This window comes from Quercus lobata, chromosome 1, assembly GCF_001633185.2.
Source record: "Quercus lobata isolate SW786 chromosome 1, ValleyOak3.0 Primary Assembly, whole genome shotgun sequence".
NCBI lineage: Eukaryota > Viridiplantae > Streptophyta > Magnoliopsida > Fagales > Fagaceae > Quercus > Quercus lobata.
Genome location: NC_044904.1, coordinates 37939458 through 37954011, shown reverse-complemented (window position 1 = coordinate 37954011; position 14554 = coordinate 37939458). Strand labels below are relative to the sequence as shown.

Below are 14554 nucleotides of genomic sequence, written 5' to 3'. Positions count from 1 at the left end.
CTTCTATAATCTATATCTATATTATTATTATTTTTCTAATATATATATATATATATATGGATAGATAAATAGATAGATAGATAGATATATACTCACACTCTTATTAAGGGGCTTCCCCTATTTAGTATTTAGAATAAACTTTTCATAGTTCAAAAATATTTTTAAACCCTAAAGTTAAAGTAGAGACAACTTGAAGATAACACGGTAAAAGTACATCTCTAACTCCCATCCAAAACAACTCACTTTGAAAATCATAAATTTTAGTCTCTTTTTATCTTTTCACTTTTTAATATTGAAATTTACATTTTTTATTTATTTTTAATTTCCAGAACAAAATGGCCAATAGTTTTTCACACTAAAAGTTTCTAACGGAAAAAGTTTTTTTTTTAAATTTTTATAAACGGTTGGAAAAAATGTTAAACTGCTAATAACTATGTTTGACACTTCTTTTTCCTAAAAAATTAGCACACACTATCTCTATTTAAATATATCTCACACAAATATCATTTTTCTAAAAATTAACACACTATCTATCTCACACGTTGGTTTCCAGGACTTTTGGATTGCCTCAACTTTTTTTACTCTTAATAACCATCTCTAATTTTAGAAAGGTGTGTTTCATTTTATCAAAAAAATAGAAGAGCCTCTGAGTTGTGAAGATAGTAATATATTAAAGTGGAAGGTACTACGGCGTGGAACTTCGTATGTGAGATCATGAGTTACAATGTTGTGATACTTTCATAAAAGACTCTTTCATTTAGCCTTTGACCTCATAATCATCTAATCAATGCATTAAATGAATGTATATCCATTTCATTTGTTTTGTTTAGACCCTTGTACACTTAGATTGTTTAATCTAATTAATTAACCAAGTTGATACTTAGGTTTATTATTCAGATCTAGGTTAAACACATACAATCATATCACACAGTGCAGAAAAGTAAAAGAGACAAGCGATATGATTACCCAAGAAAACCAATGAAACCAATAGTTTCAAGGCAAAAAATCTGGGTAGGATTTAACCTAATCTATTCTCAAAGCAACAAATTCACTTTGATAGAATGGAAGTATTACAATAGATTTAAACCCTAAATCTAAAGCCACCTCTTGTAGTACTTACTCACACTATCATGTACAATTCCAAATCCATGGATTCTTCTATCTAAATTTTTCGCACATAAACACTCACATTTGTGACTATGAGATCCCTGCTCAAAGTTTTAAATCATCAGTTATGTATGATCTTGTATGTAGCAACTTAATCCACCAGTTCTTGAATGTAGATCTTCTTTCTAGTAGATGGTTGTTGAGTTAGAGGGAATCTCACAAATCTCACAAGAGTAACTCACAAGATTTTCAAGAACCTATGAAATGTATTTAGGGTTTTTCTTTTATACCAAGCAATGTTGAACACAAACCCTAAATGTTTTCACGGGCTTTTGGCTTGATTAAAATTTTGCAGGATGCGATCTTCGATTGGTCTAGCCTTGCAGATCTTGGCTCCTTAAACTAGACATGTTTTTGTTCTTGGTTTGCCAACTTACATAAAATTAGAACTTAAACATTTATTCCTAAATATTTAGAACCCAACACATTTAACCTTCTAACTAAGCAAAGATTTTAATAATTTATTAAATTTTTATTATTCATTTATGGGTCATGTTAACGAGATTCCTTTAGGGCAATTGTTAATAAATCACTTTTATGGGAAATATAAAAAACTATCAAAAAAATTAATTGCTTTTTTTCTTTTCCCATAACTTTTTTCTAAAAATATTTTCTAAACCAATACCTTTAGGGCATTCGTTAACATTTCCTTTCATTTATATTCCACAATAGATAAAAGAAATCTTTCATTTAATTTTCCACACCTCACAATAAATAAGAGAATTCTTTCATTTAATTTTCCACCTCATCATCTTTTAATTACCATTATGTCACTTTTAACTTTCCACCTAAGCAAAGCTTTAAATTCACTCATTTAATATTGGAGGCATTGCATTTAATTTTACAAAGTTCCTATTGTGTCATATCATCAACCAATTCACTCATTTTCTATTAACATTTTTTTTTTCATTTTTTATAATATTAAATATAAAGAGATAATAATATCTATACAATATATTGGCTTTTTTTGTCCCCATCATTCTTCCAACACTTCTCCCCATAATTCCTCACCTTACCATTATTCTTCCACCAACTCTTCATCTCCCCATCTTCTTTACTATAAATTTCCTATTACTTTCTTTGCACCTCTCTCCCGTTCATTACATGTGATTCCTACTATAAACAAAAGTGATTATTCTACCTCTCTAATTGATTTCCCTCTTTTGGTTTATTTATTATTATTTTAGCTACATTTTCGATGAAATTCTATTCTTTTATGCAACTTTCTTCTGGTTGATATGTTTTGGTGTTTTGATTCCCCAACATAGACCTTCTCCCTTATAAATTTGGTTTGAGAAATTTTCAAAATTCACATTTAATAAAAAGATATAGGAAGAGCTTGAACAATTTCTTTTTAAACTAGTTTGGAGAGAAACCTAACCTTTGAGTAATTGAATTTTATGGCTTTAACATCATTTTAATTGATTTAAAAAAAAAAAATTTGTTATAGATTTTTTAGATACCTTTTTCTCTATCTTGAATATTGGAGAGAGATTTTGGATTTTAATGTTTTTTTTCCCCCTTAAATTTTCAATCATGTTTTTGTTGAGATTTGGTCTTAAAATTGCTTGTTTCATTTTTTTTTCCTTGATTTATAAATTTTTATAGAGGTAGTATGTTTTTTGGATATAGGGTGAGAAAGTCTGTATTTTAAGCAAGTTTCTTTTTGTAATTGGCAATTTCTAATGAACTTTGATGATGTACAAAATTTTGTAATTAAATTTTATTTAAGAATGAATACTTTTTCTACCTCTTTTTCCTTTTGAATCTTGAGAAAGTTTGTTTTGCCTTCCATCATCATAATTAAAAAATTATTGGGATAATTACAATAAGCTCACATGTGGTATGACCCATTTTCACTTTGCCTATCTGTGGTTTAAAACTTTACACTTTGCCTACCTGAGGTAACTTCTGTTAGCCTTCCGTAACCCACCTCTCCGTTTGCCTTTAGAAAAACACATTTTTAGGCAAAAACAAATATAACAAGAATCAAAATGCTAGGGTTTCCATTGCTTAAAAACTTCTACAAGAACAAAGTGGAGGAATACAAATCAAATATAAATAAAAAAAATCCGATAGCTTCCAAAATCAAAGAACTCTATTCTAATCTAATATACTACATTGGACCCCACTAACACGATTCTTGTTATGGCACTCTTTTAACATTTCTAGATAGAAAACTCAAACATGGAATTGTATTCCAGCGGCAACCAAAAGCACATCTACTGTAATCTATACAACCACAACTCATGAAATCAAACCCATATATTTATTCTTAATATACGAAGGGGCCAAAGGGCAAAAAAAAAAAAACAAAAATCTCCATCCACCAAAGGGAAAGTTAGATAAAATAATGAATACATGAGGCCCACTGAGTTAAATCCAATCAAATTGCAATAAATTAACAAACCCCCAAAACCAAACCCAACGTAAAACCTAATCTCATTCTCAAATTGGAAGTAGCAGGAGAGAATCAAAGGGTTTCAAATGAGTTCCAGCAAAGGTGAGAGAAAGAACCGTGGTCGTTAATGGTGGTTGTGAAAGAACCATTGCAGCAGTGCAAGTTCTAGCTTTGGCCATGGGTTCCTTCACGTTGAGTTTGGCTCCGACTGCGACTTCGATCCACTTCTCTCTCTCTGCTATCTTATTTTCTTTGCTGTGGGTGTAGTGGGTTTGTGTTTGTGTTGATAGGTGTGGTGGGTCTGGGTTTTGAAGAGGGGTTTGCTTTGGTTTTGGCTTGAGATTTGAGAGAGAACTAAGGTGAAGCTCTGTATGATTTTTGTGAATGACTGAAAGTGTCTAATAGGATTTTTGTGAAATTAGAGTAGAGCACTTTCAAGTGTAGGATTTTTGTAAATATTTTTTAGGATTTGTTTGAATATGAAAATTTTATTTGGATTGATTGGCTCAAGATTGTTCATACCAAGAGGTAGTGTGTTCTTGAACCCAAGCTACAAACCCCCTCTTTGATCTTGTTTGTTTGAGTTTTTTTTTTGTTATTTTTTGTTTTTAGAAGAGAGAGACATAAAAGTGAAGATAAAATACATTTTCACCCCTGATTTTAACAGAGGTGGGTAACAGATTGAAGTTTAGGTGGGCAAAGTGTAAAGTTTTAAACCACGAGTAGGTAAAGTGAAAATGGGCCATACCATAGGTGGATTTACTATAATTATCCAAAAAAAAAAAAAAAAAAAAACTACTGATCTCACATTCAATTACCAACATATCTCCCATTCAATTACCAACATATTGCCTAATAAGTAACAATATTTCAAAATTCATTGTCTTTTTGAAAAAAATGCATCACATAAATCCATCAAATTTGACTAAAGATTAAAGCAAGCATTGACAAATTAGCTATTTGAAAAGTGTGCATTTTTTAATAAAAAAATAGTGATTTTAAAATATGCCATTTGAAAACACAATTTAAAAAATCACAATTAAAAGTTTGATTTGGACTTTTAGGTTAATTTGTTTGTTTGGGCAATTTTTGAGAAGTGCTATGTCCAAACATTTTTGCAATACTTTCATAACAAAGTCTAGTTGGTAAGTTTTTACTGGTTCTAATTTGAATTTGCCACTGAAATTATTTTTTTGTTTACCAGTAACAACCTCCTACTTAAGATTTGTTACGAAAATATTGTAAACATAGCATTTCTAGTAATTTTTTGGTTCAACATTCAACGGACCAAAATTTTGGAGAGGTTGAATTTTATTTTTAATGGGCTCAAATTTTTATTAAGGGTGTTCAACAGTTCAAGTGTTTTTTTTTTTTTTTTTTTTTTCCTAAGATGGTCAATGGCCCATATTAATTTAAAATTCATTTTTTTAATTTTATTTCTTTTTATCAGGGTGTTCATGTGACCACCCTAATTAACACTTGGTGCCGTCCATGTTCATCTTCCAGTTATCACTTATCTAATGGGCATGCTATGTCATGGAAGTTTAGTATTTCTCTTATATCTTATAACTTATTAAGACATTAATTGTAAAGTTTAATATATTAATGGACAAAATTCTTAAATTATTAGAGAATTCACATCCCATGCGTAGCACGGGTGATTTACCTGCCTAACTCGTTTCTAAGTGGACTTCAATTTTGTGCCAAAGTATTTTCTAATTGCACTTATGTACAAGTGGTTGTGAATTGTCCAGTGCTTTTCGTTGTAGTCCTCATGCTAGTTCATCAATCTAATTTTCTAATTTGACCTTATTCACATCATTATCACTGACCTAATGATGCGAGGTAAACATGTCAGGGATAATATTTAGAAAGGGGCGAGTGATACTTTCTTACAAAGGTAATTGCTTCTTCTACTTATTTATTACAAAGTCACATTATTAAGGGAGTCTGAGCTTAGTTGGTCAACTACTGGGTTGATCATCAATTATGCCCTGCTATGAAAGGGTCAAAATGTACTGTATGCAAGATTTAATTGTAAATGGTAAAAGATTTTGACGAGCTTTTAATTGTAAATCTTCTTCAAAGACTTCACCTAATCCTCAAAAGCTGATTCATTTCTATCAAAATCTCAGGTCATGATAATGCAACTTGAATAAATCAATAACATTAGCAGAGTTATCTGAAGAGGCTGTCATTTTCTCCGTGGATGTGCTTGGTTCCAGCTTCTTAATCTTAAGAATTCAAAATACAAAATAAACAATCAATGTTTTTACTTGGTCTAGAGCAGATGTATGAGGTACACTATGATTACTATATGGTAAATTGTGTGAAAAAGTAGAAGCAAGGGAAAGCGACAGGGAAAAACAATAACTTTTACTTGTAAATCTTCAAAGACTTCACCTAATCCTCAAAAGCTGATTCATTTCTATCAAAATCTCAGGTCATGATAATGCAACTTGAATAAATCAATAACATTAGCAGAGTTATCTGAAGAGGCTGTCATTTTCTCCGTGGATGTGCTTGGTTCCAGCTTCTTAATCTTAAGAATTCAAAATACAAAATAAACAGTCAATGTTTTTACTTGGTCTAGAGCAGATGTACGAGGTACACTATGATTACTATATGGTAAATTGTGTGAAAAAGTAAAAGCAAGGGAAAGCGACAGGGAAAAACAATAACTTTTACTTGAATAAAATAACAGGTTTTTTTTATGATCACACATTTTGCCATAATTTTTGTTGTTACAACAATAACTTTTACTTGAATAAAATAACAGATTTTTTTTTATGATCACACATTTTGCCATAATTTTTGTTGTTACAATTTGATGATATGTAAAATTATGATTGGTGACAAAATGTAATTTTTCTCATATATTTTTTCAGATCATTTTCTTTTTACCATTCATAATCACACATCTCAGGATTGTGACAATATGTAACACAAGTTGTGTCCACAGACTTTCTGATAAAATAATTTTGATTGTTATGCTTATGTCACACTCAATGTCAATTGAAGGTAAAATTTTATTAACAAGTGAATTGAAAAGGCAAAATGTACTTGTAGACTTGGTCTGATCCATTTCAAGAAATCTTCAGAGGGCACTCCCAAGCAGAGGATCTTGTTAAATGGAAGCATATGGATATGCAATTTAGACTTATCTCATATCCTAAACTCCTCTGTTATAGCTATTAGCACCAGAACTCATGGCACGTCCAGCTTCTCGAATAGAAACATTTGAGTAACAATAAATCCAATTCCATTAAAAAAATGGTAATCATAGACTTGCCAAGTGCTATGCAACCGGGGAAGTGCTTCTGCCTGTACCACTTCTTGTATGTTATGCAATGGCACTCACGGATTGGAACAAATAACAGTAGCCACAAATAAAGAACAACTAGCAAACACAATGGAGATGAGAATTTATGTGGTTAGGCAAACTCTTCTTCTCATATGGGAGGGAGGACCCTTAGTTTAAAGTCATTAAACTCTTTATAGTAGACAACTTGTTTTTTTTTTTTTTTTTTTTGAAGAGTAGACAACTTGTTTACTGTACTATCTATATATAAGAATTGAAATGAATTTCTTGATACACAAGAACTATTAATTATTTCCTTAACAAGTACTACATTATTTATTTGACAAGGAATAGTCTTTCCATTCACACACACACAAAAGAAGCCCAAAAAATGTAACAAAATCAAATCCTCTTTCAAAACAAATAAGTAACTAAGTCCAAATACGTTTAGGCAATTTCTAACTTCAAAAGAAATTTGTGAACACTGAAATAACTGCCTTGAAAAAAAAAAGGTGGCATTAATCAAGTTGTTGTGTACCTTTTGACCGAAATTTTAGATTACTTGTGGCAAATCTTGCATTACTTCCATCAGATCATAGATGATAGATATCAGCAGGTTCCAAAGCCTGAAGCACTAAAATGGTTACACAAATTCAGCAATAGGCATTTTGTCTACATGAAATTTCCCTTGCTTTTGAGAATTATAGTGGGGGTGATAAGTTCAAACACTCCAAGAAAAAGTCGCTTTTTCCTTCAAGGTGTTGTATCATATTTTTCTACTGGCATGGTGGTCTTAAGATCATGATTCCCTGGGCATAACTAATTTCCATATTGATCTTCTCATATTTCTTTAATATAGTGTATGAGTGCATCCTACTCCTGTTTAAATTTCCCCCTCCCCCGCTTTTTTCTAAGGGCATATTTGGAACAGAGGGCGAGGAGAGGAAATGACAGGGAAAGGTGGCTGGGATTTACTTGATTTTAATATTTTCCAGCAATCTTTCCCGCTACTCTCATTTCCAATCCCTCCATCCAAACATAGAGAAATACCTACTTCTTTTTCTGATGTCTCATGTTTTTCTCTTTTGCCCCATTATTCTAGAAACTTCAACTAGTACAGTAAATGATAGATCTGGTGTGGGGTGGAACAAAGCGAGGTAATACTGAGTTGAAACTCAAAAAAATGAATGATAGCAGACAACTTACGTAGAAAATTTTCAATTATGTATTATAAACTGAAAATCAGAGTAAGCTCAGCAATTCAAAATGAAAAAAAAAATAAAATAAAAAAAAATAAAGAAGACAAATTGAAAATGTACCGCACTGCTGAGAGAGACCTCCATATTTCATTGAGCACTCCCCTTAACAATGATCCAGTAAATTAATTTCTATGACCAAATCAGCTGCACATAAATACAAAGAGATAGATACGTACTACGTAATAAAAATTTGTATGACAATCTTTGATTTGACCACTTGACTTGGTCAAAGATTGAAGATGGGTAATCTGATTAATTAATACGAGCTGTACCCATCTAAAAGGTTGTTAAGTTTGTTCTCATATATACGTGTGAGAGTTCCCTGCCAATCTCAGCATCACTCCCTCTCCCTGAAGAAGTTACTTTCTTCCTCTCAGATGGAGCATCCAGTTATGACCACAACACAACTCTTCACACTAACCTTCCGCGCCATCTTTCTTCTGTTCCTCCCCTTATCGGTCTCAAAATTTTCCTTGGCTTTCACACTTTCAAATGAGACTGATAAACTTGCACTGCTCGAATTCAAGTACCAAATAATAGATAGCCCTCTCAGTGTCCTGGCTTCTTGGAACGAGTCTTTCCATTTCTGCCAGTGGGTTGGGGTCACCTGTGGCAACAAACACCAAAGAGTCATCGGTTTGGACTAGAAAAACAAAAGGTTGGTTGGCAACATATCACCTTATATTGGAAATCTTTCTTTCCTTCAATCCCTCGATCTTTCAAGTAACTCTTTCCACGGTGAAATTCCCTCGGAAGCTGGTTACTTGACCAGACTTCAAAATTTGAACTTGAGTTATAATCTATTGTTGGGAGGGGAAATTCCAGTCAATCTGTCTCACTGTTCCAACCTCCGGAATCTTGACCTCCAGAAGAACCAGCTAGTACAAGGAATCCCTTCAGAACTTGGCTTTTTGTCAAAACTTGAGATACTAATTCTTGACAACAATAATTTAAGTGGAAGGTTCCCACCTTCTCTGGGGAACTTGTCCTCTCTTCAAAACCTTTCGTTTGCATCTAACAATTTGGAGGGGGAAATCCCAAATACAGTAGCCCAAATGAAAAGCTTGAAATATTTTGATGTAGACACGAATAATCTTTCTGGTGTCTTTCCACCTTCCCTATACAATTTATCATCGCTCACATATATTGCCTTGACTGATAACATCTTCTCTGGTAACCTCAACCCTGACTTAGGCATTGCTCTTCAAAATCTCCAGATACTTTGGATGGGAGAAAACCAATTTACAGGAACCATTCCAGTTTCATTATCCAATGTCTCACACTTTCAACACCTTGATACAGTATATAACTATTTCACAGGAACCATACCTACAAGTTTTGGCAATCTAAAAAACCTTCAAAAGCTTGGTTTTGGTTCAAATTATCTGGGAAATTATTCAGTTGATGATTTGAGTTTTCTGAGTACTTTGACCAATTGCAGCCACTTAGAGAAGCTTGATGTTAGCTACAACCAACTTGGAGGTGAGCTGCCTAACTCCATAACAAACCTTTCAATCCAATTAACGTCGCTACGGTTAGGAGGGAATTTAATTGGTGGGAGCATACCTACGTACATTTCAAATCTTGTCAATCTATCTGAACTTTACCTGGAACAAAACATATTGACAGGAAATCTTCCACCTTCAATTGGGAAGCTCTCAAACTTGAACGCTCTGTCCATGGGTGCAACAAATTGACAGGGGAGATCCCATCTTCCTTTGGCAACTTAACTCATTTGCTGCTCCTCCATTTGTACAATAACAGCTTGGAAGGGAGCATACCCTCGAGTCTTGGAAATTGTAGCTACCTCCTAGATGTACTCCTTTGCCATAATAAATTAAATGGCACCATACCCCCGGAACTTATTGGTCTTCCATCTCTTTCTATAGTCCTTAATGTGACTCATAACTCTTTGACAGGTTCTTTACCATCAGAAGTTGGAAACCTGAAACTTCTTGTTTCACTAGACGTTTCATACAACAAACTTTCCAATAAGATTCCAGACCAGTTAGGGGACTGTTTGTCCTTAGAAACACTTTACATGCAAGGCAACTTCTTCGAAGGAACCATTCCTGACCTAGGAAAGTTAAAAGGTATTCAATATCTTGATCTTTCCCACAACACCTTGTTCGGCCAAATCCCAAGCTATATGGTAAATTTTCCCGTGTTGCAAAATTTAAACCTGTCTTTCAACAATCTTGAGGGAGAGGTACCTATAGAAGGGGTCTTCAGAAATGCTAGCGCAGTTGAAGTCTATGGTAACAGTGCTCTTTGTGGGGGCATCAAAGAGCTGCATATGCAAGCATGCCCCAGTCAAGGATCCAAGAAACATAGAAGGCATGTTGCTTTTAAGTTGATACTGGCAATAAGCATTGCAGCTACTTTTTGCTTGACATCAATCTCTTTATTTACTCTTTCCTTGTTGAGAAAGTCGAAGAAGAAATGCCTTTCCATTTCCTCCTTTGGACGCACCTACCAAAAGATTTCTTATGAAGAATTACTCAATGCAACTAATGGATTCTCTTTGAGGAATTTGATTGGTTCAGGTAATTTTGGTAGTGTCTACAAAGGAAAACTTGGTCCAGATGAACCAAATGTTGCAGACAAGGTACTCAACCTTCAGAAGCAAGGAGCTTCCAAGACCTTCATTGTTGAATGCGAAGCCTTGAGGAACATCCGGCATCGGAATCTTGTTAAGATTGTGACCGCTTGTTCAAGTATTGATTTTGGGGGCAAAGATTTTAAAGCTTTAGTGTATGAGTTCATGCCAAATGGGAGCTTGGAGATGTGGTTACATCCTGAAGATGAGCTCAGCCAACTGAGAAATTTAAATCTTCTCCAGAGAATGAACATTGCAATAGATGTGGCTTCAACTTTGCTTTATCTTCATCACCATTGCCAAACCCCTATCATTCACTGTGATCTTAAGCCAAGCAATATTCTTCTCGATGATGATTTGACTGCTCATGTAAGTGATTTTGGTTTGGCAAGACTCCTTTCGAAATCTGGAAAGGAAGCTTTTCTTAATCAATTAAGTTCGGCCGGAATAAAGGGAACTATCGGATATGTTGCTCCAGGTAATGAGTCATGATTTCACTCATTTTTAAAAGTATTCAATGATAAGGAAAAAAAGAAGAAGAGGAATTTAAGAGAAAATTTTGGCAATTAATTCCTTCTATAATTACTAAAAGAATGTATCAATAATCAAAGCAAGGAAGCCTATTATAGAATATCTACATACACCCTAACCAAATAAGTAGTATCATAGGATTGAGTAAGAATTGTTCTTAGTGTATGAGAGTGCTCCTTTTTACAGAGTACGGAATGGGTAGTCAGCTTTCAACTAATGGGGATGTATACAGCTTTGGGATTTTCTTGTTGGAAATGTTCACTGGAAGACGACCCATTGACGAATTGTTTAAAGATGACTTGAACCTTCACAACTTTGTCAAGTTGGCATTGCCAGGACGAGCGATGGAGATTGTGGACCAAGCAGTTTTCAACAAAGCAGGAGAAAATAAGAATATAGTTACATGTTGGAGTGACTGGACATGTGAACAGACTAAATGCTTGATATTGGTCTTTAAAATTGGACTTGCATGTTCAGCAGAATCTCCAGGAGACAGAACAGACATGAGAAGAGTTGCCTTGGAATTGCTTTCAATTAAAGGAAAATTCCTTTCGATTGAAACTCATGAAATGAAAATCCAAAGCTCCGTCAACAAGTAAAATTTCTGAAAAGCATCAATGATTGGAATTTTATTGAAACTCATTTCCAAGTTATATTTATGAGTAAAGACATGTATATATGTTCGCTTTTTCTTATCCTTTCTACTTTAGTTCTCCCCACCCCCCACCCCCTCCCCCCTTTCCTTTTCTCTCTTTTTTCTTTTTTCAAGTTTTACTTTCCCAAGTATCTTGCTCTATTAAGTGTACCTCATATATGTATAAGATTGTGCAATTTTTATCCTCCGTAAAATTCCTCTTGCTTCACAATTTCTGTCCAGTATCCACATGTAAATGTATGGCAATGCTCCTTAATTTGACATCTTTTATACTAGATGAAATGTCTTCAATGCTCTAGTAATTCGAGAGTCTATTGAATGAAAAAATCTCTACATTAATAACATAAAATGAGTCAAAAAACTAAACTTGTGAACAATTCCATTGACCTCAATTGAACTACAACCTGGTTCTTTCTTTAGTCCAAAATCTCTCATAATCTTCCTTAACCCTGAAACTCTATCCCATTTCCCTGTTTTAGCATATATGTTCGACAAAAGCACATAGGCTCCATGATTTCTAGGGTCCAACTCAAGCAAACGGCTACAAGCCTGCTCAGCAAGCTCAATATTCCCATGAAGTCTACAGGCCCCAAGCAGAGCCCCCCATACAGAAGCGGTAGGAAGTATGGGCATTTTCTCTATCAATTTGACAGCTTCTTGCAGAAGGCCTGAACGGCCAAGAATATCAACCATGCAAGCGTAATGCTTCTCTCCAGGAACAACCCCATAAACTGGCTCCATTTGATAGAATAACCTTTGTCCCTCGTTTACTAATCCTGTGTGGCTACAGGCGCATAATACATTGGTGAAAGTCACAGAATTGGGCTTGACCCTGGCTTCTAACATCTTTGAGAACAAATCTAATGCAGCCCTCCCATGGCCATGCATTGCCAGACCAGCAATGGTGGCACTCCTAACAAACACATCTTTTCTTTCTGCTGAATAAAATACCTCAAGTGCTTTCTTTAGATCCCCACACTTAGCATACATGTCAATAAGAGAGGTTGTGAGATGACAATTTAACTTAATCCCATGCTTCTTTACGTACACATCGATCCACCTGCCTAAATCCATTGCTCCTAACTGAGCAGAAGCTGATAGAGCACAAACAAGAGTGACCTCATCCGGTTTTGCATCCTTACTGAGCTGCAATTCACGAAAAACAGCCAAGCCTCCTTTGGCTTCCCATTTTGTTCAACAGCAGAAATCAGTGCATTCCATGCAGCTATATCTTTACTAGGCATTGCATCAAAAACATGTCGAGCCTCATCATATTCCCCTAACTTAGCATATCCATCAAGCGTAGTTGTCCAAGAGAAAATATCCTTCTCTTGCATCTTATCAAACAATCTTTTTGCATCTTCAAAGCTCCCACATTTCATATACATATCCAGCATTGCATTACTCAGAGTCAAGTTCACATTAATCTCATTCCTTTCAATATAGGAACACACCCACCTCCCAAACTCCAAATCCAACTTCTTCGTGCAAGCCGAAAGAACACCCACCATTGTCACATCATTCGGCTTCACATTCTCCTTCTCCATTCCCCTAAATAACTCCAATGCCTCCTCAGGACAACCACCTTGTGCAAAAGCAGTGATCATAGAATTCCAAGAAACCACATCTTTTTGTGGAGTTTTCACAAACACCGCATACGCCAAATCCAAATCCCCACACGAACCATAAAAATGCACGAGTGAATTCAGAATATAGACATCCGAACTAAGCGACACTTTAATCACCATCCCGTGAAACGCTCTCCCAACCCGAAAAGCTTTGAGCTCCGAAGCCGCGTTGATCAGGAAAGGAAAAGTGAATTTGTCAGGAAAATGTTCACAGTGATGAAGCAGTTGCAGAAAGACTAGAAGGCTCTGAGTGGGGTCGGCTGGATGCATAAGCACGAATGAAAGTGTTCCAAGTAAAAAGATTTGGTTGAGGAATTTGATCGAACACCTGGCGGGCGTAGTCGAGGCTAGAGAAGGGTGAGAGAGCAGAGGCAGTGATGAGCTTGCCGGCTGAAAAAGGGTCGAAGAACAGACCTGTACGGAGCATTTGGGAATGGACTTGCTTTAGCTGCTTCGTACTGTTGCATTGGTTGATCAGTGATTGTATTGGATACCGGTCGTTATTGACAGTTGGGGAGAGCGGGTACGGGTTTGGGTTGTTGGACTTGGAGGGACGTGGTAGAGAGACAGGTGGGGTGCTTTGAGTTGCCATAACCAAACTAGTTATTGGCCGATTTTTTCTTCAATTCATAAATATTATAAGTAGATATCTTATAAAAAGTATGCTTCATTTAGAAGATTTTTTTTTTTTTAGTTATTATTATACAAAGAGGGGTTTTTTTTTTTTTAAATATTATTATAAGTAGATATCTTATAAAAAGTATGCTTCATTTAGAAGATTTTTTTTTTTTTAATTATTAAGAGGGTTTTTTTTTTTTTTAAATTAATTTTTGTTGACCTCTTTTAATTTGTGACTAAATTTGATTAGTCTTTTTCCTCCTTTGAAAGCATAAATTGTAAATATTAGAATGAGAAAACCACATCAATTTCAATTAACAACTAATGTAAACTAATAAAAAGAAAAGGTCTGCACATCAATAGTTAATAACAACAATGATATTAGATTTGCTATT

General features: G+C 34.6%; 1 protein-coding gene and 1 pseudogene across 2 annotated transcripts; one reads left to right on the top strand and one right to left on the bottom strand.

Annotated features, from left to right (window-relative positions):
- Window positions 1–8505: 8505 nt before the first annotated feature.
- Window positions 8506–11876, top strand: LOC115953498 (putative receptor-like protein kinase At3g47110). Its single transcript, XM_031071186.1, is given in 4 exon segments — window positions 8506–9808; window positions 9811–11205; window positions 11445–11656; window positions 11690–11876. Coding segments are annotated over 4 exon segments (3078 nt in total). The 3' UTR covers window positions 11858–11876.
- Window positions 11877–12139: 263 nt separating this feature from the next.
- Window positions 12140–14146, bottom strand: LOC115989485 (annotated as a pseudogene). The gene has a single exon (XR_004091959.1). The product of XR_004091959.1 is annotated as a pentatricopeptide repeat-containing protein At2g29760, chloroplastic-like (transcript).
- Window positions 14147–14554: the final 408 nt, after the last annotated feature.